This window comes from Macrobrachium rosenbergii, chromosome 54, assembly GCF_040412425.1.
Source record: "Macrobrachium rosenbergii isolate ZJJX-2024 chromosome 54, ASM4041242v1, whole genome shotgun sequence".
In the NCBI taxonomy this organism is placed as follows: Eukaryota; Metazoa; Arthropoda; class Malacostraca; order Decapoda; family Palaemonidae; genus Macrobrachium; species Macrobrachium rosenbergii.
Window position 1 is genome coordinate 16,056,028 of NC_089794.1, and position 24,075 is coordinate 16,080,102.

The 24,075-nt window shown below is 37.9% G+C and overlaps 1 protein-coding gene across 3 annotated transcripts in view; it reads right to left on the reverse strand.

The window, feature by feature from the left end:
- Positions 1-18,646, reverse strand: part of LOC136834777 (uncharacterized) — a 28,387-nt gene extending 9,741 nt beyond the window's left edge. The window contains exons 1-4 of one of the 3 annotated variants that reach the window (XM_067097416.1): positions 18,201-18,646; positions 9,571-9,721; positions 7,396-9,043; positions 1,593-1,761 (exon numbers count right to left, since the gene is read on the reverse strand). In XM_067097416.1, coding sequence (XP_066953517.1) covers positions 1,593-1,761; positions 7,396-8,602 — 1,376 coding nt within the window. In that variant the 5' untranslated portion in view covers positions 8,603-9,043; positions 9,571-9,721; positions 18,201-18,646. Of the gene's footprint in view, positions 1-1,592; positions 1,762-7,395; positions 9,722-18,200 lie in introns of all 3 variants that reach the window. The other 2 variants (XM_067097415.1, XR_010851878.1) reach the window with 2 other exon arrangements.
- Between the last annotated feature and the right edge of the window lie 5,429 nt (positions 18,647-24,075).

The following is a 24,075-nucleotide window of genomic DNA, read 5'->3' on the forward strand; positions in this document are numbered from 1 at the left end:
TCTTAATTGTATATTATGCAATTCTAAGCACCTATTGTGACATAACCCATTACACTACATTCAATACATTGTACAGAGCTCACTCCCAAACCTTTTTCCACAACATATGGCCACTTTCCTAATAGCATCTTTTCTTTGGCTTCCTTCCCAGTCGCCATAAGCTTTGCTTTGCCTATGGTGCCTATTAGTCTTCTGTCCATTTCACTCTTCTAAATTTTAAGCATTTCCTCCACCTCTTCCCTAGAAGCGTACATGAGCATGAAGTCATCTGCATAAAGCTGCTCTCAGGGGTCTCCCATTTCTAAACTCATTCAAAGCTTCTTCCATTACTGTGATAAACAACAAAGAGGTCAATGCTGATCCTTGATGGACACCAACATTCATCTCATTCTCCTAATGCACCCACCGATGCCTTCAATCTAGATCTGGTGTTATGGCGGAATCAAAATCACTTAATGAGTCTTCTAGTGGTTGCTACCTTCATGTAGTCCATTTAATTATTTATCTACAAATATGTGGTATAATCTCAGCTTCTTCAAGTGGTACTTTTTTCCAGTAGTTCCCTCATTGTCAAAAATGCATCTGTTGTTGATCTCTCTTGCATTAAGCCAAACTGGCAATTAACTTTCCTCCACCACCTTTTTCGACAGTTTCCTTACAAGCTCAAATAGTCTTATTTCTCTGTAACTTCAGCATTGCAATGCATTCCCTTTTCCCTTTGTATTCCATAACTGTAAAGCTTCCTCTGCTTTTCTGGTCCCTTCTCTTCCTTTGTCAGTTTTCATGCTGTTTAGTAACCTCTGGGTGACCAGCTCTCCTTTTTTAAAGTCACTTTTTATTCAGGAAGGACATTTGGTTTTTCCATTTTTCTTCTTCCAAAGGGTCCTTTCAAGTTCTTCTGGGGTTATATTCTCTATGTCTCTCTCCTCATGTCAATGCTCGAAAGTATATGTCCATTTTCTTCATTCAGAAGGTTTTAAAAATACCGATTCAACTACTCCAGTATTTAATATCTCCAGTTTCATCTTTCGTACTCTTTGCCCATCCATCTTTCCCAAGTCCCTTTGCTCCAGAATAATTTCTCTTTTCCCTCGGTGTATTGCAATTCCTCCATATTCCTCTTAAATTCCCTTGCCATAAACTTTTTAACCTCCCGCCTCTTTTTTTCCTGTATGCATCTTGTCCCATTCCCTGCCTGATTTCATCTAAGGATATCCACATGGCACCGATCACCTTTTAACCTGCTTATACCTTATTCAAACCATGTCAATGAGAACCAATTTATCAAGCTTGTTCCTCATTTTCCTTGGTCATTTCTAATGGTATCTTTTACATATTTCCAGCCCCTTTGAATATGCACACACTGGTAATGAAAATGACCCTAACCGAGTACAGACGACTTTTAAAACTTCTTCAATAAGGAAGAAGTACTTCAATAAAGATAAGAGTAATTAAATATGGAAGCAGTGCTTCAAAAAGGACTTCTGAAACACTATTCACAGCTTATATTGAAAAAGGGTTTAATGCAGACAACTTTTAAGATTTTCCTATCTTTTCAATAAACTGCCAGGTACGAAATTCTTATTACTCACCGAGCTGCTACAATAATAATGCCCTGATGAGGGACCACCAGAAGCGACGACGTGATTTTTTCCGAGGCCAGGCCAACCTGACCCACAGCAACACTGTGCTCCGTCACATACCGCACAACTGCTGCCATTCGCAACCGGCTACGGCCGCACGCCCAACTTCCAGTGAATTCTATCAATGAACATTTAAATGCAAAATTCATAACAGTTAGTATGATCCTTTACTGAAAACCACAACTTACAACTTAATAATCTATACTCTAATTTCAAAATTAAGTTAGTGTACTACAGCTCCCCTCTCAATCAAACTACAGTACTGTAGTAAAGTAGTTCAACCAGACCATTCCTTCATACTTCCAGACTGATAAGGGCCCGCCTGAAGGATTTGTTCTCCAATAAGGGATGAAAACTTGAGCAAGAGAGAGTTAAAGGTATTGGACACCTAGGTAACCAGGCTAGTAAGTAATAAAAGAATAATCACAAGGGATGAAAAAGACAATGCAAAACATGCTAGTATGACAGCACGACAACTTCCAGTACCACAGAAGACAACAGAAGGACTTCTGATGACAAGAGGCATTTCATAATACAATTCCGGGATTGTGTTCCTTACTGCACCAAATCATGCACATTAAATACACATACAGTATAAATAAAAGTCACGATACAGTATGCAAGTACATGTAGTTAAACAAATTACCTATTTACATAAACAAGGGGTTATTTTCAAAAATAAAAACAAAAATGCTATATAATACAACACACAAGGCACAAAAAGATACAATATGAGAATTGGATTACTAAAGACATTAAAAATCCTGACTGAACTATCCAGAACAATGGCACAAGATATCCCCTACGCTGGGAACTATCATTTCAAGCACGGGCTAAAGTTTTATTTATGGAAGAACAGCCCCTTCCTGGCAGACTGGGTATGGGGCAAAAAATGATCTCTCCACAAATGTTAAAAGTGGTTTTATTTTGAATTCCAGAAACCCGTTAAAGCCATGGATTTCATTCTCAGGATTTCAAACTTCACTGGGGTGTATCAAAAGTATTTAACTTAATAAAGTGAAGGAGATTCAACTCTTTTTAGTGAGAATGCTGAAGTTTTAAGAAAACTTAAAATGGGGACAATCACTAAAAAATGAGGCTGCAGCAAGAGGTTTTTGGAAATGCCAGTTACCAGTTCCACTAAATTTGGGAAAGGGTCAGATGTGACATGGTGCAAAGTACAAAAAGATAAAAATTAGAACTATCGGAAATAAGAATACTATTAGATAAAAAATAAATAAATGAGAAAAATGACTCCACAAAGATGTTTTTAAAGTTTTTACTACTACTGTGAATGATCCAGTGAATTTTCATAGCAAGCAATCATTGTGAGTAGAATAACTGAATTACAAAACAAATTAATCCACAAGCAAAAATTTGATTAAAATGGCCTTACGCTAGTTAGTGCTTAAACAGTACCGATGGAAGGCAACCCCCCGAAAAAAGATAAAACAAGACCTCTGTCAAACACGTGAAAATTTCTATTTGTTTTTTCAACAAGTAATACATCACATTCCATAAAAAGCAACAATAAAGATACGGTACTACTACAATATTATATAGTTTAACCGGACTACTGCACAAACTTACAGACTTAAGTTGGTGGGAAGATTACTTTTTTAAAATGAGGAAAAGATTACCACATTAAAGGGACAAAAATTGAAGCAAGACAGAGATAAAGTTTGACAACTATGTGGGAAGGAACCAAAGGGAGCTAATGATAAATAAAGAGAGCAATGCAGCTGGAAGTCACAAGGATGCTGCAAAAGAACCTTCAATACAGAAAGCAATGGTTGGGAAGTGAGAGTGGTCTGAAACAAAAACAGGATACATATTAGCGTCCAGTATGAAAAAACAAGAGGTTTATTTTTGGGAAAAGTTCTTTGGGAGGCTATTTATGTAATTTTGGAGATGCCATAATGTTCATATGAATTATCTGTCAAAAACAAGAACATGCAAATTTTGATTGAAATTCCTCTCCATTCCTTTGTTTACAGAGCAACCAATGGGTTAGGCTTACTTGCAGCATTAAGATTTCATGGGGCTTTACTTTTTCATACTCCCTTTACTATTTGCTTTCTGTTATACAAACTAAATTTATTTTTTTTGCCATTCAGGTATACCATATAAATACAAGTATCCAGACTTCCAATAAAAATTTAAGATTACCATCACCCTTCTTAATGAAAGGTGACACTCAAACTGCCAAAAGGAACTCTAAAGGATGCTATACTAAAAATGCCAAAAGTAATCCAAAAGGATACTATCCAAAGAATTGGGGGTTAGAATGTAGCCTCACCTGTGCCAGTTAACAAGGAATATACTGTATATTATACTAACAGTTAATCATACAGTGTTATCAAAGAGTACATTTGGAACATTATAAAATTCACTTAACATTTTGTTTCACAAAGCAGCAATCAGTGCTTTGTGCTTCGTGAAAATACATGTATCCATAAACTTTCAATGCCAAAGAATTAAATCATCAAAATGTTACACTTTTCCTCCTAATATTCATTAAGTCTGCAAAACAAGATTGTCACTTCATAAATGAAAATTGCAGAAATATGAAATACTTGTTTTTATAATGTGAAAATATTCTTCATACAATACCCTACCAGCCATATACAGCCCTTATTCACAGTGTAAATGTCCTGAGATATGAATTCTGAAGTCTTGTAGTCACCAGAATCTGAACAGTTAAAAGTTTATGATTTATCAATCTGTATTAACTATCTTTCTTCACTGTTTTGCAAGAAGGAATGTGAGGTTGGCAAGGGGAAGGAAATGGGGCAATGTACACTTCATAAATGATTGATGAGGTACAATACTTAGTGGAATTCCAGTGGAAGGCATACAGTTTGACTTTCACAACAAAGGTGTAGAGATAGACCCTCCATTCAGGTGAGTGACATGCTCATAACCCAAGAAGACTAAAGCCTCTTGAGATTGAGTGAGAAATGAACATGGGTAATGATTAAAAAGACGAGAAACAAGACTGCAGTGCATCTCCTACTACCAGTAAAACTTGTCCTGCTGTGACTGACATTCCCAGCAAGTACAACCCCTTCCCTATGTATTTTATCTCAAGGGTAATAAGAGGCTAGAGTTAACTGATATTTCATAGTAACACATTCATGACAGTATTAATTTACGTTGAAAAAACTATGACCTCATGCAGTCACTCTTACTTGACCAGCCTCCTCATCTCTGGTTTAAGAATGCACCTGACAGTTAACCAACAGATGATCTGCGTAAGTTAAGAAGACTTCTGGGGATGAGTTTCCTCCGTTAATGTGTCGACATGCAGAGTAAAGTGCCCTTGTCTCTTAGGTGCCTAGTCCTTGATGTAGAAAAAGATGGCTCATATAAGACAAATAGAAAAAGATAGCTCATATAAGACAAATATGTCATTTGTGTCACTGGATGCCAAGGTTGGAGTGGCAGTATGATCTTGTGTGCTGGATGTCTGGGACCAGGTGGCAAAATCTGGAGTCAACATCAAGATCATTGACGACTAACCTCTGGTATGTGTACGGTAACGATGTTTTGGTAAAGCCATTTACTGTACGTACTCGCATGTCATGAAAACAAGTGCTTACATAAAAACTGTTTTCCAAGTATGATTCTCCAGAGGACTAAGGAAAGGTACCATTTTAGTAACTGGATCTTCCTACTAGGGAGAATGTCTTGAAATTATGGAAGTCTCTCCTGAGGTCCCTGGATGCCAAGTGCTAGGGATATGGTTGCCCTATAGCATCCCATAGCAGACATAACTTTTTCTGGGGGGCACATTTAGTTGAAGAAGTCTGTATTCATGGAAATAGAGGCATGAAGCTAACTGATGTCACTCTCACTACACAAACAAAAGAATCTGCCTAACTTTGCCCACTAAAAGTTGAGGTTTGGCAAGAAAGAGTGCTGGCTGCAACAGCAACCTCTCAAAAGTCTCAACCACTGATCCTCAAACGAATAACTCTAGGGGAGTGCAAGCAACCTGTGAATATGTGGCTGTTTCAGGAACCTCTTCTAGGTGAGCAGGGATCTGAGGTAAACCACCACCAGCCAGCTGGGTCCTGCTACACTTGAGAATACCTTCTAAGGGTGCTGCACAGACCACAACAGGGAGAACCTCTGCTAACCATATTCTGAATTTGATTTGGGAACCAGCTTCTCTACAGAACATTCCAAAAACTGCCACAGTTTGGCTGGAGGACATGGCTGCTACTGAAATCCTGGATAACCTTATATTCTTGAATCCTGTTTACCAAGAGACATATCAACATTTTAAGAAAGTTAATCTCCGCCAAAAGATATGTTGCCTTCCTGAACAGAACTAAGTCCAATTTTCTCCAGTTGATCTGCAGGCTTGAATGCTCCTTGGAATTTCTGCTGCTGACTCAGCCAGAACTAACCAGTTGCCTAGGTGCCTCCAAAGTCTTACAATGGACTGGCTACAACTTCACACAAAGTGAAAAAAGTACCAGACAAACTTATTTCTTATGGTTAATTATCAACTAACTTGTGTGATAGTTAACAAACTAACAAAAAATAAAAATCAGCAAATATCAAAATTTAAAAATTGCTCACTGCACAGGAATATGGAAAACATGCCGGGTGATAATATGGAATGACAGTGAGATGATGAGAGCCATAGAAAGGAATAAATCACAAATAAATAAAAATTATCATTAAGTACTGTATTATCCAAACTGCCGAATCACAGCTAGGGACATTTCCAAAACAAAACAATGAGATGGATAGGTACTAATAACCAACCAATGTATTGCCAGTGTGTGTCCATGGACAGAATAGAATACAGTAACAGTTAGAATTTCTTTAGTTACTACAATTCTTCTGTCTATAAGATTTTAGAATTCATGTCTGGGGACATACACATCACAAATTAAGTCTCTATATAACTGATGGGTTGTGTATGCTCAACTTTACAACACTTAACCATTATGAAAATGAGAAACAAACTTACAAATAAGTAAATGTTGTCCCTTTATAGATATAAAAATGTCTCCCTTGGTTATACAAAAATAAACATTTGAAACTCCTACAATATACTCGTGTTAGTTTTCAAGTCAGTATTAATCAGTAAAATCAGTGCATTTCATCCTACTATGTCATGCTGTTACTAAAACTTGAATGAGTCTAAAGACCTGAGCATGAATAGGGTACCAGAACCATGTTAATTTCACTGGACCTAAAGAAAATTTGGGTTGTTATTCAGGATTTAAAGCTGTTCATATTTAAAATTTGTACATAATTTCTTAGTAGTGCGCTATGGTCACATTGTTTAATGCTAAATGTATTTCTGAAAACTGTCACTCCACACATTAAAGTTTGCAGCTAAAATATGTACGTGTTCATATGTAAAACCTTTCATTTCACTTGCAGACCTTGAACAAAAATATCTGAGAAAAGCAAGTACTGTACAGAATTTTTTTAAACCTACCACCTGCCAATGTAAGATTATTTTGAAAGCATTTCCAAATAACCATGAATAATTAACATACTGAACAGTTTTAGTGCTTAACTTTTTCAATTAATGTACTTGCTCATTTGGTATGCATATCAAAACAAATTCAGGAATCTCATGGTGTGGGTAATAATGCCAATGTAAAATTCACAACTAATGAGCACGCTAGTCTAAAATATTACAAATTTAAGATCAACAATTCCTGAAACTATTTAGATATCATAATCATTGAATTGCAACCTAAGTTTTAAAACACAGGCTTACCTTGGCCATCAGAATCGTACAAACTCGTACTGTCCACAGATGTAGTCTCGAAATTCACTAGCGATGAAGCTTTGGATTTTTTACAGTCTATGCTTTCTTCCTCCACAAAACCAGAGGCTTGCGGGGGAGTTCTGCTTCCAAAACCAACCTCATCCCCTGATGAAACAGATATTCTGGATCCAACACAATCATTGTTGGAGATGCTAAAGCTTCCACTTTCTATTTTCATTTCTGGGGTTGAAGTTCTAGGCTTACTACGCGAGAAAAACTGCTCTCTCCTAGTAGCAGCTGTTTTCGTCCCTGTGGGACCAGAAGTTTTTTCAGAATGAGAGGGCGAGTGATTTTCCGAATGACTAGATGAACCACTCATTCTACGGGGCTTATATTTTGCATGACTTTTCTGCTCATGCTTACTATTTTCTTTCCCAGAACTAGAGGCTGACTCATGCCCTTCCAACTGCTTGGACATCCGTCTCAAACGAGTTCTAGCCTTCTCTAGTTCTACACTTTCCTCGGCTATCTCTATTCCCTCACTTTCATCAAGAAGGCCGTCAAATGTTTTCTGAGAGGGAAATGACTTTCTTTTCCACACGTACACTGTTTGGGGGCCTACGATATTATCCCAAACCGATAAAACAAAACAAAATACTATGTTGTTTTCAAAAGGGAGGCAGGAAACATAGGGGAAAACTTGACGAAGCGTCGCCTTCAGAGACTGCTTACGTGATGCCAGAGGGGAGCCGCCCCCGGCAAAAGAATCACGATGGCGCACGCAATTTTGAGTTTCTAGCGAGTCTACTTCCTCAAAACTACTCTGTGACAAGTCATCCAAGTTTTCCATCGAGACCCGCATCTGACTAAGTTTATTGGCAATATTGGCACTCATCTTCACATTGGAGACTGCTTCCGAAGTAGCAGTTGGTGGATCAAGTTTTTCAGATGACTGAGATTTTTCAGGTGTGGATGGATTGCTGCAAGACTGATAATCTGTTCCTGAGGTAGGAGTGGATGACCTGGATTCACGAACCGAATGATTAACTCGACTCTCACTAGTCCTCCTTGCATAGAAACCACCTTGTGAGTCATTAAAGCTCCCAAAGGTGACAGAATCACAGTCTGGAGGACCTGGATCTGAATTCATTTCTAGTGAGTGCATTTCTTTTGATCCATTCAAGCTTTCCTGAGATGCAAATTTTGTTTCTGCCATACCTAAAATACTACAATTACTAGAACCAACAAGAGGCTTATAATTACAATTTACACACACATAACACCACCCACACCAGAATGTTTTCCTGGGTTCCAATTTTACCCATCTTAACTTTTTTCAACAAAAACTTTGCAATTTACAGTCTTGAAGGATAATGAGGTGAAGCCTATATCCAACTATTCTGAAGTTCGGCAACAAATCCACCACCGCTACCCTTTATTTCAACATCATTCAAGAAACTGCAGAAAGCGGTTATTTCCCAAACTAACGCCCAGTGAGCTAAAAGGTCCAGGGCTGTGATAAGCCAAGCATCTGGTGGCAAAAGATGTGGAGCTGAAACATAAACTATCCATACATGGCCTGCCACAACTGCCAGGGCCACTAACACACCAGCCATAGACACCACCATACTAAAGTGAACAATGGTGTTCGATGTTCCTAGAAAAGGAAAAAAAAAATTTTTTACCAATTTCCTCAAGCTACATAATATCAGGATTCATAATTCTTTAACATCAAAGCAAAAAGGTTCATGAAAGACAATAAATTGACAAGTAGGATGTTAAGGTTTGTCAAGAGACTTACAAAACTCAGAAAGGACAATTAGGTCAACCAGCTACCAATAGAGACAATTCCCCGAACAGGATGGGACAAGACAGTATGGTAAAGGTGAGCGGCTGATATGATGAACAGCAACATCAAAGAATACTGGAGGGTCATGAGGACAGTGATGGTCAGGAGGTCATCAGGAAATGAGGCACTGACTTCACCAAAGAGCACCCACCACAGAATGCAAACCAACATCCATCCATAACACATCAGCCAAACCATCACATAGTTCCATACATAAAGCTACATCACAGAACTAACATCTACTTATACAATATTCTCTTCTGCATCCAAAGATCTCTCACAGTGTCTTTGGGACACTTTTCCACGAGATATTTCTGAAAATTGATCATAAATACCATTGTTGATCAATCACTCCATCTCCTCTATTTTTGTAGCAAACTGGGAACTTTAGCAATATTTCCTCCTATGCACAACTATCTTTTGCAAGTAGACGTAGATGCAGCATTCAGTTTCTCGCCTTAACCAGATCACAACTCAAGGCACAGCCTGTGAATGTACAAAAAAAAAAATTAAAAATTAGCATTTCTGCCCTGATCATGTTTAAATTTTGCAACTGTAGATGTTTGAAGCAACACTAAAATCAAACAACAGGGATTATAATGAGATTACAAAGTGTTAAAACCTCTGAACAGAACATGCCATCTTTCACAATAAATTGAAATCTTATTGAAATGAAAACCTTACAAAATTCAGTTAAAATATATTTTGAAATTAAATTCAATAACAACAACAGAGTTAAATCTAATTAGTACATTACCATTTAATTTTCCTACACCTTGGTCCCCAGAATGGCCTTAGATTAAAAGGCCCCTTACAAAACAAATAAATGGTCATTATCTTTGACCTTAGATAGGCAACCTCGCCCCTAATAAAAGTTTAGATAATAGTTATTAAAATTCAAGTATAAATACAATGGCATCACAACATGTAAACAAGATTATGGCACCGTATTTGATCAAATGAATACTACCATACTACTGGCAGATACTCACACTATAGCAATGCTGCTAATAACTCTTAACATTAACTTCAAAAGCAAATCATTAATGTACTTTTGCTAATCAACAAAACGCAACTTCCATAAACACAGACTTAGTGGGGGGGAGGGGGGGAGAGAAGCATGTACAACATGTACAGTATACAGATGCTCCAAGGATATGCCAGGTCCAGGGCAAATGAATTTTCACAATCATAATTACTTCCATCACTGCTTTCTGGGAAACTTGATGGCTGTCCAAGTAGCCAGTCTACTGAGAATTAACTTGTAGAGGCCACGGGACATAATAGCAAGGAATTACATACCACAATACAGCAAAAAGTTTCTAATTTACTCATTATCTTTTCTCAAAATGATAAAAGATACCTGTTTATTCTTAAAACTCCAAGGACAATAACGCCCTGCGACACTAACCTCTGCCTAAAAGAATTTGTATATAATATATGAAATAGCATGTGCTAAATTTCTAGCAACACAATACTGCACCTGACTACATCACGAGATTGAGGATGCCCCCATGGTGGCAACACAAGACATCATAAAGATACTGTACCCTTACCCACCAAATACTTTTTGCAGAATAAAAGTTGCAGTGCTTCATTGATTTCTTAGTTTGGTAAGTGCATTTTCAGGCAGAGTCTTTGTTATGAGATACTGTTTAAATTTTATAAAGGCTCTAGTTTTCATTAGTTCCATAAATCTGTACCCTTTTTAAATTTTCAACTCATTTAAAGAAAGTGGCTACAATCAACAGTAATGAACTGCATAATTTCCCCTTATTTAGGTATGTTTTGAAATTCCTGTACAGTTATAATTTACAAACATACTGTTGCAAATTTCTGAACTACTTTTAAGTTATTTGGTATCTTGCTTCATATATTTTCTTTAACTTTTACAGATATCACTACTAGCAGAGCAGGTCTATATTCATCGAAGAAGCATTGTAGTAACAAGCATTCAAATGTTCTCAGAATATAAAACTGCTTACACTGTTCATTTACTTGGCTAATAACTCTAGTCTTCATATCTTATTTTTAAATCAATGGCACTCTTTATTTACATACCAAATAGAAGTTCTTCAAAATGTCAGATGTCACGTGGAGGGTATGGATTCCAGCAAGAAAGTCTAAATGCAGTGACATATCGACTTGATATACTGAACATTTAATCAGAAGAGTGTACATGTTGAGATTTAATTCTGATAACCTGCTGTTCCCAGGTGAAATAGCCAAGTCCCTTTAGTGCATTACAAGAAATATACAACTAAACATTATTCATAAAGGTTCTAGGCTATAAATCACACTTTAACTTTATATCAGGTACATTATTCTGACAAAATTGGCTATTTATACAATCATCAAATTCTTAAAATGTCACTCATGCAAAATTGGTCACAGTTGAAGTTCCAAATAACCATTCAAACTCACAGACATGATACTAAGATACAAATCTGATCAAAAATCACTACATGACCAGATTTAATTCTCATAACCAGATGTTACCAGAACAGAATTTTCTCAGTGCCCTGAAGGACTTGCGCAATAATAGGATCATGGTCTTCTTCAACAGATCCTGATGATCAAAATACCATACTGTAAATATGGACATTAACTTGGAGGGAAGGTTGGGGGGAGAGGGAAGGGCATTCAATCCCAACATATACTATTTTTTCTCTGAAATATTACCAACTTTTCCCTTATGACTAAGTGACATGGGTGGATGTGGACTGTCAAATCAAGTTTGGTAATATAAAAAAAAAAAAAATAAATAAAATAAATAAAAAGTTTGGTAATATAAAAAAAAAAAAAAAAAAACATTTTGGAAGTACTTGAAGTGCAAAAGCCTAATAGCCCAGGAACTTTAGGGTTCTGAGGTGAAATAATTACAGGCAGTCCCCAGGTTAGGAAGATCCGGTTTACGATGTTCCGAGGCTACAACGCTTTTCAAATAGGCTATATTCATCAGAAATTATTTCCTGGTTTGCAATGTATTGTACGCTGATCCGACGGAAGAAATATGGCTCCAAAAGGCAGAATAATAAAAATTTGGAGTTTTTTTTTATGAAAAAATCAATAAAACTGCAGTTTACATCGTTTTCAATACACCCAGAGCATTAAAAGTAATGTTTTCTTAGGATTTTTGAAGATTTTCGACGATTTTTCGGTTTACGACGATTTTCAGCTTACGATGTGGCGTAGGAACGGGACCCCCGTCGTAAACTGGGGACTGCCTGTAGATAAAAGCTGAAACTTGGTACACATGTAGATTTGTGACTTGAGCAACATATCAAAAGTCCCAAGGCCTCCCGCGCTTGCGTTAGCTGCCATGTCTATGCAATAAATGTCATACAGAGAAAGCAATTAAGGTTTGAATTAGATCTGAACATCCCACACTCAGAGTAAACACGCGTGCTTCAAAATCAAATTTCTATCAACTCATAGTCTTCTTCAGCATCTTCCTCCTGAAATGGTAGTGAATTTTCACATCCAGCTCCACGGCACTGGCCACAAATGGATGAGCACGATAAATCAGCCCTCCTACACACAAATTGATGACGGCAACCTTTGCGACAGCTACAGCGCACTAAATATAACAAGTCATCTGAAGCTGGAGGTTTGATTGTATGTGTGACCCTTTGGGCTTCTGCTTATTTTCCCCTCATAACTTCCTTATTTTTTAAAATATGCAAAAACTTGTACATATATTTCAAAAGGAGAAAGTTTGCTCTACAACTTTTGTATTGAAGCATTTTTTCACACAGGCCACCATTTCTGTGAGAACTGTCTCTGAAAATAAAGTTATTACTTAAATTTCAATAGTTTTGCTTTTTTTCCATATATATTTACATATTTTTGTAAAATGACCTAGTCAGTGTTATAAAACAATAAGTTCTGAACAACTTTTATGGAGTGGTATTTTTTTTATAAAACTATTATTTTATGAGAGAGATATCTGAATCCTAAGAGAATTCCAATATGGCAGATAACGCAAGCACAGGAGGCCATGGGACTTTTGATATGTTGTTCAAGACACAAATTTCTACATGTGTACCAAGTTTCAGCTTTTATCTAATTATTTCACTAAAACCTATATTTTTCCCTGACGCTCCTGGGGTATTATCACTTCGCCATTTCCTCAGTAGATCTGTTGGAATTTCCACATCAATGAGATTACAGAACTCACTGTTCGTCAATGTAACTCTGATACTACTCAATTTAAGCTACAAATACATGATTACCTTAAGGGATAAACCTAAAAACATCAGTTTTTCAGTGGGTTCAAGAGATCTTGGGTTTGTAACTCACACCTGCTAAGAAATAAAAAAAAAGTCAAGAAGATCTGGCTTTATTTCAAGAGTTTTTTAAGATACATTCTCTCTCTCTCTCATAAACATTTAGGGCAAATATTTACCAAACTAAAAGGAACAACACTACAGTATTGTGTATAAGAGCCAAATGAATGATCCTCAATAAAAGTGCTCAGCAACAGAGTAATACTGTATGGACGTGAAGGAATCTTACTGCTGTATAGGCAAATATCAAAACTGGATACTTGTTATTCTTCTATTCTTAGCCTTTTACATAATCATTCAAGGTACTTAACTCAGGAAGAGTGACTTGCAATCTCTAACTGATCCCATACTGCAAGTCAATTATACAAAACAGAGTACTCTCAAAGTAACATTGCGTATGCGGTGAGCATACTCTACTTCTCACCAAGTTCATATAACACCCCCTCCCAATAAACGCTTGAATAGCAATGTTCATGCAAATAAATGTTCATAAACATTTCTTTCATCACAAAAGAAAACAAGTAAAAAATGTGCCAAAGTTTCTTTGGTGCAATCGAGTTTTCTGTACAGCAAATAATCAAGGCCACAGAAAATAGATCTATCTTTCAGTGGTCTCGGTATAAAGTTGTATGAGCCGAGGCCAATGAAACTTTAGCCAAGGCCTGGTGTCGGCCTGTCCTATATTGTTGCCAGACACACAATGGTGGCTAACTTTAACCTTAAAAATAAAAAAACCTACTGAAGCTAGAGGGGTACAATTCGGTATGCTTGATGATTGGAGGTTGGATGATCAACATACCAATTTGCAGCTCTCTAGCCCCAGTAGTTTTTAAGATCTGAGGGCGGACAGAAAAAGTGTGGACGGACAGACAAAACTGGCACAACAGTTTTCTTATATAGAAACCTAAAATGTTTCTATAGTTTATCTGCAGATCTTGCTACCATAAACTAAAGTCATGTCTAACTTAATCAAAAGCTGTGAATAAACATAAGACAAATTCATTGTATAACAGTCCAAAGGTGGATGGAAATACTCAACACCCCTCCTTTCAATATCTTGAGCACAGATGATGGGCACATCATTTGCCAATTCTCGGCTTCTTCAATCAATGTACAGTAATCAAGTAACCAATGAATGGTTCCATTTGTGATCTCTCCATGATGTTCTACAGACATCTGAGGGAATGAGAGTGAAAAATTGTAGCCACAGGAGCCCTCTAGGAAAGAAGCATACACTGCACTAACAAAGTACTCGCACATACATCCACACACACACAGGTAATGACTACACTATAACAACTACATCCCTAAACTTCTAAGGTACAGGATTACTGTACCCATGAACGAGAAGAGTACGCACACTGGATCTATTACAACCGTGGAAAAGAATCCTTGGAAAAAGAATCTTTTCAGCACAGTAATGGTCCTAGCTACCTACAAGCTCAGGTGAAATACTTAGTTAATGCCAAAATCAAAATTGTTGGGGGGGAGGGGGGGGGAGGAAAGGCACAAAAATAAACTGTTTCACTAAGGAAAAGCTCAGGGTAAGGGTCTGCTTTCCCAGCGATACCTAAAGATACTACAAGGAAGAGACAGGTCTGGCCTTTCAGAAGGCGTTTAGGCCGGTTGTTACTTGCCAACCCTCATGACTAGAACAGAAAACCTTCTCAGCATACTTCACTCCCAGCAAAGGAGCAAAGACAGTCATCTCTTATACAGAAGGGGTGCACATGAGTAATCCCAAAGGATAATCTGAAACTCTTCAACCTCCCAGTCTTTAATGGCCCATAAATTAACAACAACTGCCGCAGAATGGTCCATTACCAAAATATGAACCTTGATGGTAGAGCTTTTGGCTGGTGCCCGATATACACCAGGAAGATGAATTCCTGTCACTTTTAGGCTGACTGGAAAAATTATGACTTTGCCCAACGCTGGAAAATAAAATCGTGCATGTTTCAGGGGGCAGAAGTGGACACAATAATGACTGCCAACCCAGCTGTCATATGAAGAGCAAAAACTACAGTACTATTCTCTAAACATTTGTAATACACTGCAAAGAGGAAATGGCTACACTGCAACGACCCCATCCAAAAACTTCTAAAGTATATCCTACAAGACCCTCTTCATCCCACCAAGCTAACTTCTCATTTCCTCCACTTAAGTTAAACCATCCCACCCTTCCCAGGCTAAGCAGGATGCTGCATCTTAGGATAGGTTAAGATATTCCTTTAAATGCCACTGCCATGACTTTAAAGGAGAGATCTTTCACATTCCTCCCAGTTTTGGCAAGAACCAGGACACTTGTTAGGTTAGGATGTATATGTATTCCTTTAACTACAATAATAACAACCTCTTGCCAAAATGCCAAGCTTCACTGTCTTCCTATCTTTTTCTCCTTGTAATTAACTGACTGCATGTATAAAACATTCTTTAGACTGCTTTTATGTTTTCTTCTCTATCTTACCACTCCTATTTGTGGAATTCTTCTAGTATTTGCCCCTGGCTGTATAGGCCTACCCCATCTCCCACTGTAGCCCCATCAAACTGTTAGATATGGAAGCAAAAAAACAAAAGGTTTGGACCAACAGGCCAAATGGTAATGAAACAGTATACGGTAAAACACAAAGAGAAGATGAAGATAAAATGCTTGGTTCACTTTGGCAAGAAATTTGATCACACTAACATTTTCATGAAAATTAATGGTAATTCTAAGGCATAGTTCCATGGTGAGCTAGACTATGGCAATTGGCGTTTTCCTATGTTATTTTACTTGCTTTACAAGAATTTAAAGTAATATTTTGTCAGCCGGCTATAACTAAAGTGTAATTGACCTTCGAAGACTACACTATCGACTGGGTAGATCTAAGCCGGCATTCCGCGGCAAGCCCCCCACCCCCCTCCATAGCTAATACAGCAAAATTGTAACCAGTAAACAACCCTAAAAATACCAACCTAACGTACCCTAGGGGTGTTTACTGGTTACAACTTTGCCGTATTAGCTATGGAGAGGGGTGGGAGGCTTGCTGCGGAATGTCGGCTTAGATCCACCAAGCAAGTAAAATAACAGGAAACCGTCAATAGCCATAGCCTAGCTCACCGCGGAACTACGGCTTAGAATTACCAAACTAATGACTACTACCCCACCCCCACAGTTCAGAGAGTACTAGTTTACACACAAAAAGGGCACTGTGATTAGTACCAACTCCGGCAGAACTATATAGTAACTCCGCGTCGGCGACTGCCTTGTAACTTAACTTCTTCTACAATTTTTTGGTTGCTAATCATGAATTTACCTTTAATTTTTGGCACTTGAGTGTAATTAACCTGTAATTAACCCGTGAAGTCCATCCAACAAGGAGTTTCCATCCGCGATCTTCACAAGACAGAGCACGGGTACGTCTGTTTCGAACGGTTCATATCCCGTCCGGCAAGTGCAATAACTTGTTAACATATGGGTACCCAAGCCCCCCCGGGCCAGTACTAAACACGGCGAAGGGACATTCCATTTGGCCGACAACAAACAGATGCACCGCCAGTATCAGAACCACTAAAAGTGTAGAAAAAACCAGTCGAAAAGGTAAAAACAGGCGAGGAGCTAATATACAGAATTACCCCAACTCCTCATAACGTAAACAAGACGGTGAATATTAGTAAACACAAACTACAAATAAACACAAGGTAAATATTAGTAAACATAAACTACAAATAAACACAAGGTAAATATTAGTAAACATAAACTACAGACGGTGATTGGTGGGATCCAAGTCGCAGTATTATGTTCTGCGGCCTACCTTGAACACCAGCTACGCCTAGACCTATGCTACTGAAACAGCAGGTAGGCAATGTTAAAACGACAGTGGACAGCATTTGGAAATTGAACATTCACAGTAAGCCTCTGCATAGCCTACAGTTGACAGCTTCTTGTACCTGGTCGCTCTTGGTGAAAGTGAGCCGGGCAATTTTTTTACTTGTTCTGTACGTACGAATTTGAAAAACTGCTCCATCCACTAATGCAGCCTATAACTAGGCCTATTTCCTTATGGCTTAACCTCATTCCCACGCAACCGTCTCTAGGTTAATTAATCTACTTTAGTTGTGGCAGGCATTTTGACTTTCCTTATGCCAAAACTACATTCTAAATATGACAATAATTACGATCATAACTAGGCCTACCTTTTCATCGGCCTACGGGAATCTCTATCAACAAACCAACTTCACAGGAAACATTCCCTTCGTCCCCATAACACAATTAGGTAAATGTTCCATGGCAAACATTATCCATAATTCACAGTAGACTATTCAGAATTGCCCAGGGCGTGAATTCGCAGAAAAAGAACTAGGCCTCAGATTGACACGCTCGTGTGCAAGCCCTTCACTCCGATAGGTCGCACACCGCTCTAGGCCTATGCAGCAAAACTCCTTTCACTGACCCACTATTACTAGCCCAAAGAATATTGAGAAATATTTAATACGGAATTAATACGGGCCGCATCGACCACTCGCACTATAAGAAGAGAAAAACAGACGACCTCACATTAAAAATCCACGAGAATTCCGGATGAGACTAGGCCTATGCAGCAAAATTCCTTTCACTGAACAGCAATTATACTTGCCAGAATAAATTTGAAAAATGAATTACCGTGGCATTAAAATAAAGCGCACAGACCACTCACACTATCCAGAGAGTAAAAGCAGAAGAATTCACATTAAAGATCCATGAGAATATTCCAGATCAGACTAGTGAGCACGACGAAGGAGGCATTCGCACTGAAGTGGAGTGGCAGGTGTCATGGGACTCCTTCAGTCATCGTCTCTACTCTATCTCACTGCAGTGTTTATTTGCCACTATGGTGAAGGTCCTGCAATACGCAGATCGGCAACTTTCCGTCAACGGGAACCACTTTTTTGGGGGGTGGGGTGAATGGGGTCAAGAGAGGACCCTCTGTTGCAACTCTCATTCATAGATGGCGGCTCAATTCTACACCGCTCGCTGTCAATAGTTATTTTTTCCTTCCTTTCTTTATGGTCCTAGAAATCTTCGTTATCATATGGCAATGCATTCTTTTAATATAAAAAACGATTGAAATTACGTATTTTGTCCTATTTTATCAACGGAATCGGTGAGGGGGGGAGGCGGAAGGGGATTATTCATTCTTACAACTCGCGTTCCTAGATGGCGTCTCAATTCTAGACCGCTCACCGTCGTCGATACTTATTTTTTCTTTCTTTTTCTTTACGGAGGTATGTGCAACTCACGGCCATAGACAGCTTCTTTACCATACAATGGGCAATGCATTGTCTCAATAAAAAAAAAAGGTGGTCAGCATTTGTTTCCTGTTTTCATTTCACCTGCCCTTTGATTAAAAACAGATTCGGTTTTTTTGGAGGGTCAAGTTTTACTTCCTCATGTTTCAAGCAATCTTGAAATGGAATGTTTCCATCATCTTTTTTGTTTTTGTAGGCACATCTTTCAGCCTTTATTATTATTATTATTATTATTATTATTATTATTATTATTATTATTATTATTATTATTATTATTATTATTATTATTATTTTTCTTTTACAGACGTGCGTGACTCGAAAGAAAACAAAACAGCCTACACCAGGTTCATATTTTGATTGATTATTGAATCAAAATGAATAACCTGTGCAGCGAACTTTACAGCAGTAGCAGTTTCATATATACATAAAATAAAGACCTCTTGTGTGTACAAGAGGTATCTCTGAACGATCACGGAAAAAAAACTTCTTCCTAGCAGTAGTAGTAGTAGTAAAAGATCCCTTGACTAGATGCCCTTTGTTTTCTATGGGGGCTGCCCACGAAAACACTATAAAAAGTTTAAGGACAACTTGTCATGGTTCCTTGCTCCGATCTCGGGAAAAACTTGTACCACTTTCTTTCTCTTACCGCATCCTGGAAAACGTGCTGACAATTTTAGTCTGATGGCGTGTGTGTGTGTGTGTGTGTGTGTATTGTGTATGTGTGCGTGTGTTTTAAAACCGAACACAAGCTACTGTTGTGTGTACGTGTCGGAATAAAAATTTAAAGTTGCTATTATTAGCAAAAACATGAATATTAAATGGAACTGCAAATGAAAAACATGAATTAAACTATATGTAAACTTTAGCCTGTTTGTCTATAGAAAATTCCCAGTATGAGGGAAAATGCTAGACCTAAAAAAATATACCCTTCACAATACAACACATTACCTAACTAACCACTGACCTTCAACAGGGTAAGGTCAGTCACCGGGAGCTAAATTCGAATGGTTTAAACGGGTCACTAAAAACGAAATTATGTTCTAGTTTTATAAATCAATATGGGGCAGTGAGTAGTACGGCGGAAAAAGTCTTGCCAACAGCTGATAGCAGACAAAGAAAAAAGATCAAACAAATAAGTTTGAGATACTGTTATTAAATGAATACAGAAATGTGACAGGAAGACCTAAATTACAGTGAGAAAGAGGCAGTATACAGTGAAATCCCTGGTAAGCAAAAGATGGGATATAAAACTTGCACACAAGTGTGGACTTGTAGCAGTCATCCTGTGTTCTGGTATTTGAGCCTTAACCAGCTGGAAGAAAAACTGTTCTTAAAAGCTAATAAAAGTTTAACTTACATATAAACGGCAGTCATTGAATCAAAATGCCTTTATTAACACGAATGTAAGAGAATAATGTGACAAATCACATCTGTTATCAAAAGAACAGCAGTGAACCAACAATTATTCTGGAAAGTCATTCGGTAAGCATAAAAGTCACTATGTAGTCTACCATGACTTCACAATAGCTTCGTTTTCTATTTCCCGTATCACTAATTCCAGCCGAGTTGAGCTTCTTGCCCATGAATCAGCTGTGCGTCAAAGTACTCGAGGGAGAGAAAGAGAGAAAAAAAGAGAGAGGGAGAGAGACGCCCCCAGGGAACGTGTGAGTATAAAAAAAAGTGACAAAAACCAGCGGGTTCAAACGGTGCTTGGCCGTTTTTATTGCACCAGTCTATTTTTTTCTTCTTCTTCTCTCCTTGTGGGTCAAGAAGGCGGATGAGTTCCTTGGCCTTCCTCAAATGAACGACACTGAGCATACCTTCAACAGTTCTTAAAGCGGATCAAAGATTTATTTTTACAAGGATGTATCCTAATCTAACCTTTCCTAGGGGTGCCATACCTAATGTGGCAGGGAAGGGAGCCTCGCCCCCTGGATCTGCTCCCTTCCCTTCCCCCATCCCAAAAGTAAGATTGTGCAAAACAGAGCGACGTGTGCGCAGATATTCTGCATATATATATATATATATATATATATATATATATATATATATATATATATATATATATATATATATATATATATTTATATGTGTGTGTGTGTGTGTGTGTGTGTGTGTGTGTGTGTGTGTGTGTGTGTGTGTGTGTGTGAATTAGCAAACATCCCTGTAGGACTAGCCGACATCTTAGCTTCAGAATGGTAGGCTACGTAACAACCCTAGCATCGGGACTAGCCATCTCGACCCTCTCTTATACAGCAAAAACCAACACGTAACAATGAACGCAAAATAAATATTCTGTGCCAGTTACGCAAACAAAATCATTACAATAACAAATAAAGATAAATATGCGATGGTAACGAAATCGTGGGCCAATTGCTAAGAAGCAATACACCATTAATTATTAACTGGGAATGACGTGATTAAGTCCTTATTATTTGTGTATGGCACAGCAGCTACATATTAATATTCATATCACATACTTCTCGTATGGCTCCGTGCCTTGGCCGTAGCAGGCCATATGCACAGATTATGAAAGGCTAGCGTCAGTGCTCTTATATGAGTGTGCCTTGTAGTACCATAACTAATGTTAAGATGTTGTGTTGTGCTGTGGTACAGAATTATTGCTATTATTAGCTTAAATTGAATCTGATGGGTAATATGGTGACTAATAAAGTACGAAACTGGGCATTGAGCGCTTGATTCGGAAAGAAATTAAGACGTTTATAGATAGGAAACTCAGTCTAATCTATAACAACTCAGTCTACGAGGTCAACATACATGAAACAGTGAACCGAAAAGAAAGCTGTCAATAGTAATGATAAAAAAGGAAACTTCTATTAACAGGCCTATGTAAGGACATTTTCGCTATGCGAATAATAAGAAAGGAATTTGTAATGAAGAAGGATGTCAAATAAGTTACGCAATTAATTAGGATGAATTGTGCCTCCCGATGAGTCTAATATTGTTCTATATTTCATTCGCTCTGTAAAGGTTAGACGGAATGACGGTAATGTCCATATTCGGAGAATTTGGGCGACGACTTCGAAAATCAGTCTTGCGACTATATCAGGATAAAATTAAAAATACTTCCATAGCTACTGATTAATTCTGGTATAAGAAAATTTAGGTTTACGTATATAAATCACAACAGTATCTTGTAAGCAGTGAGTTAGTAATCACGTCATAGAGACAATCTGTTCGTATGTGAGCGGGCTAATTAAATAAACCACAACAAAAATAAACACAAAGCTCAATGTTTGGACACAAGGGTGAATCATTAACATTGGCCTAAAGGTCAAAGGAGCATTGGCCACTTCTAGGTTACCTTAGCAACACAATTCCACTGGGTATATATGTGTTGCCTGCTAATTGGGCGGGAATCGGCCATGGAGCTACATCCCAAACGCAGGATGCATTGCATTTTTTTATCCAGTCTTCCACGACCTTAAGAATAACCTAAACGCTAGTTGCTAGACAAAATGCCAAGGTGAATGTAACTAACGAAACCAAATATTTAATTAAAGAACAACTGATATTTCGTTGCCTTCATACTCGCACTATCTGTTGGCTAAATGTAGCCTTAACACTGAACATTGTACTGATATCGCCGAACACTTGACGTTAGGGATTTAAGATGCGTTGCAGTGCTGTCAACTCATTATTATTCCTGTTATCCGTAGTTTATTACTGAATAGGAAAATTTCTCTTACCACAGGTCTATAATAAAAGAGATTTGCCTCGAAAAAACGAATATTGGGTTTAACGGAAGAGATTTCAGCCGGTCATTTACCCTCGAACATCTCCCACCCCCTTTCCCTCAGAAGCGCAAGTCACGGGCATGCTCTCCCGGCCGTTTACGATTTCATTCTTCTTCTTTTGTCTTTTTTATCTTTTTCATTTTTTTCTTGCCTTCATTTAACTGGCCAGCCATTGAAAAAGGTCAAGTTTGTGGCAGCCGTTAAGAGACAGGTTTCCAAATTTATTTATACAGTGTGTGTATGCGTGCGTGTGTGTGTGGGCGCGCGCGTTTGTGTATGTGTGTGAATAATTAAACTTACTCATCTACACAGTATTTGCCGAAACCAGGGTGCAGTCAAGTTAATATTTACCTACTGGGTGGGCCGGGAGTATTAACCGCGTTCCTGATACCGTTGAATGTTTAGATTATTATTACTATTAATTATATTATATATTATCATTCCCTTTGTGAGCGCTTAATACATTATAATAAATATTTAGTAATAGTATTAATTACGAAGTTAAAGATTAGCATGCGTGCAAGCTATTCAGCAAATTAGTCCTGATAAATAGATAAATAGATAAATATTGAACTTAAAAGGAACAAACGTGTAGATTACGTATCGCAATTTAATCTTATCAGTATCGATATTTGTAGAAGACTGGGTCACTGGGGTCGATATCAGTATAGGCCTATCCACATTTATATTATTCATACATGCGTCGTTATAAATGGAAAATAAATTGTTCAGAGAGAGAGAGAGAGAGAGAGAGAGAGAGAGAGAGAGAGAGAGAGAGAGAGAGAGAGTATTTTATCCGTGGTTTTAAAGGGTTACTTTGTCCAGGTAGCAACTATGTTCGAACCGCATAATGGTTGACATTTTGACAGTACTAATCATTCACGGCTACGATTCTTTCTCTTTCTCTTTTCACCTTTAGCGACCCGAAGCAGTCGACTAGCATTAGCCACTTCATCACATACACCACCTCGTTCAAGCAGGTGTTCTTTGCACCATCTTCGCGCCAGTGCTTGCAATATTGGAGCCGTTTCTCTTTTCGTGTTTTCTATTTGTTCGCTTTCTACACGCTACGTCACCGACATTTCATTTGTTGTGTACCTAGAAATTACTCTCGAATTTGTTTTATTCTGCATCATAAGGTATATATATTATTTTTTTTTTTTTTTTTTTTTTTTTTTTTGAGGGTTTGCTACCGATAAGCACTCCTATTCAGGCGCTGCCGCTCTTCCCAGACTTGATTCATAAACCCTAGACCTAAGCTGGGATGTAATGAAGATGTGGCAAAACGTTGTCATATCTTCCTAATACCAGGTCAAAAAGGGGTGAACAGTTGGATACTATTCTGCCCTAAAATGGAAGACTGTAGTATCTGCAAAAATACAAAACTGAGAAAAATTGTATATACTGCAGTTTTACCTTGCCTTACTACTGATTTTGCAGATACTGCAAATGGGACCCATCTAAATAAAGCATTGAAGAATCATTCTGAAACTGCAGTACCTTGTGTATTAGTGTTTCACGAGCC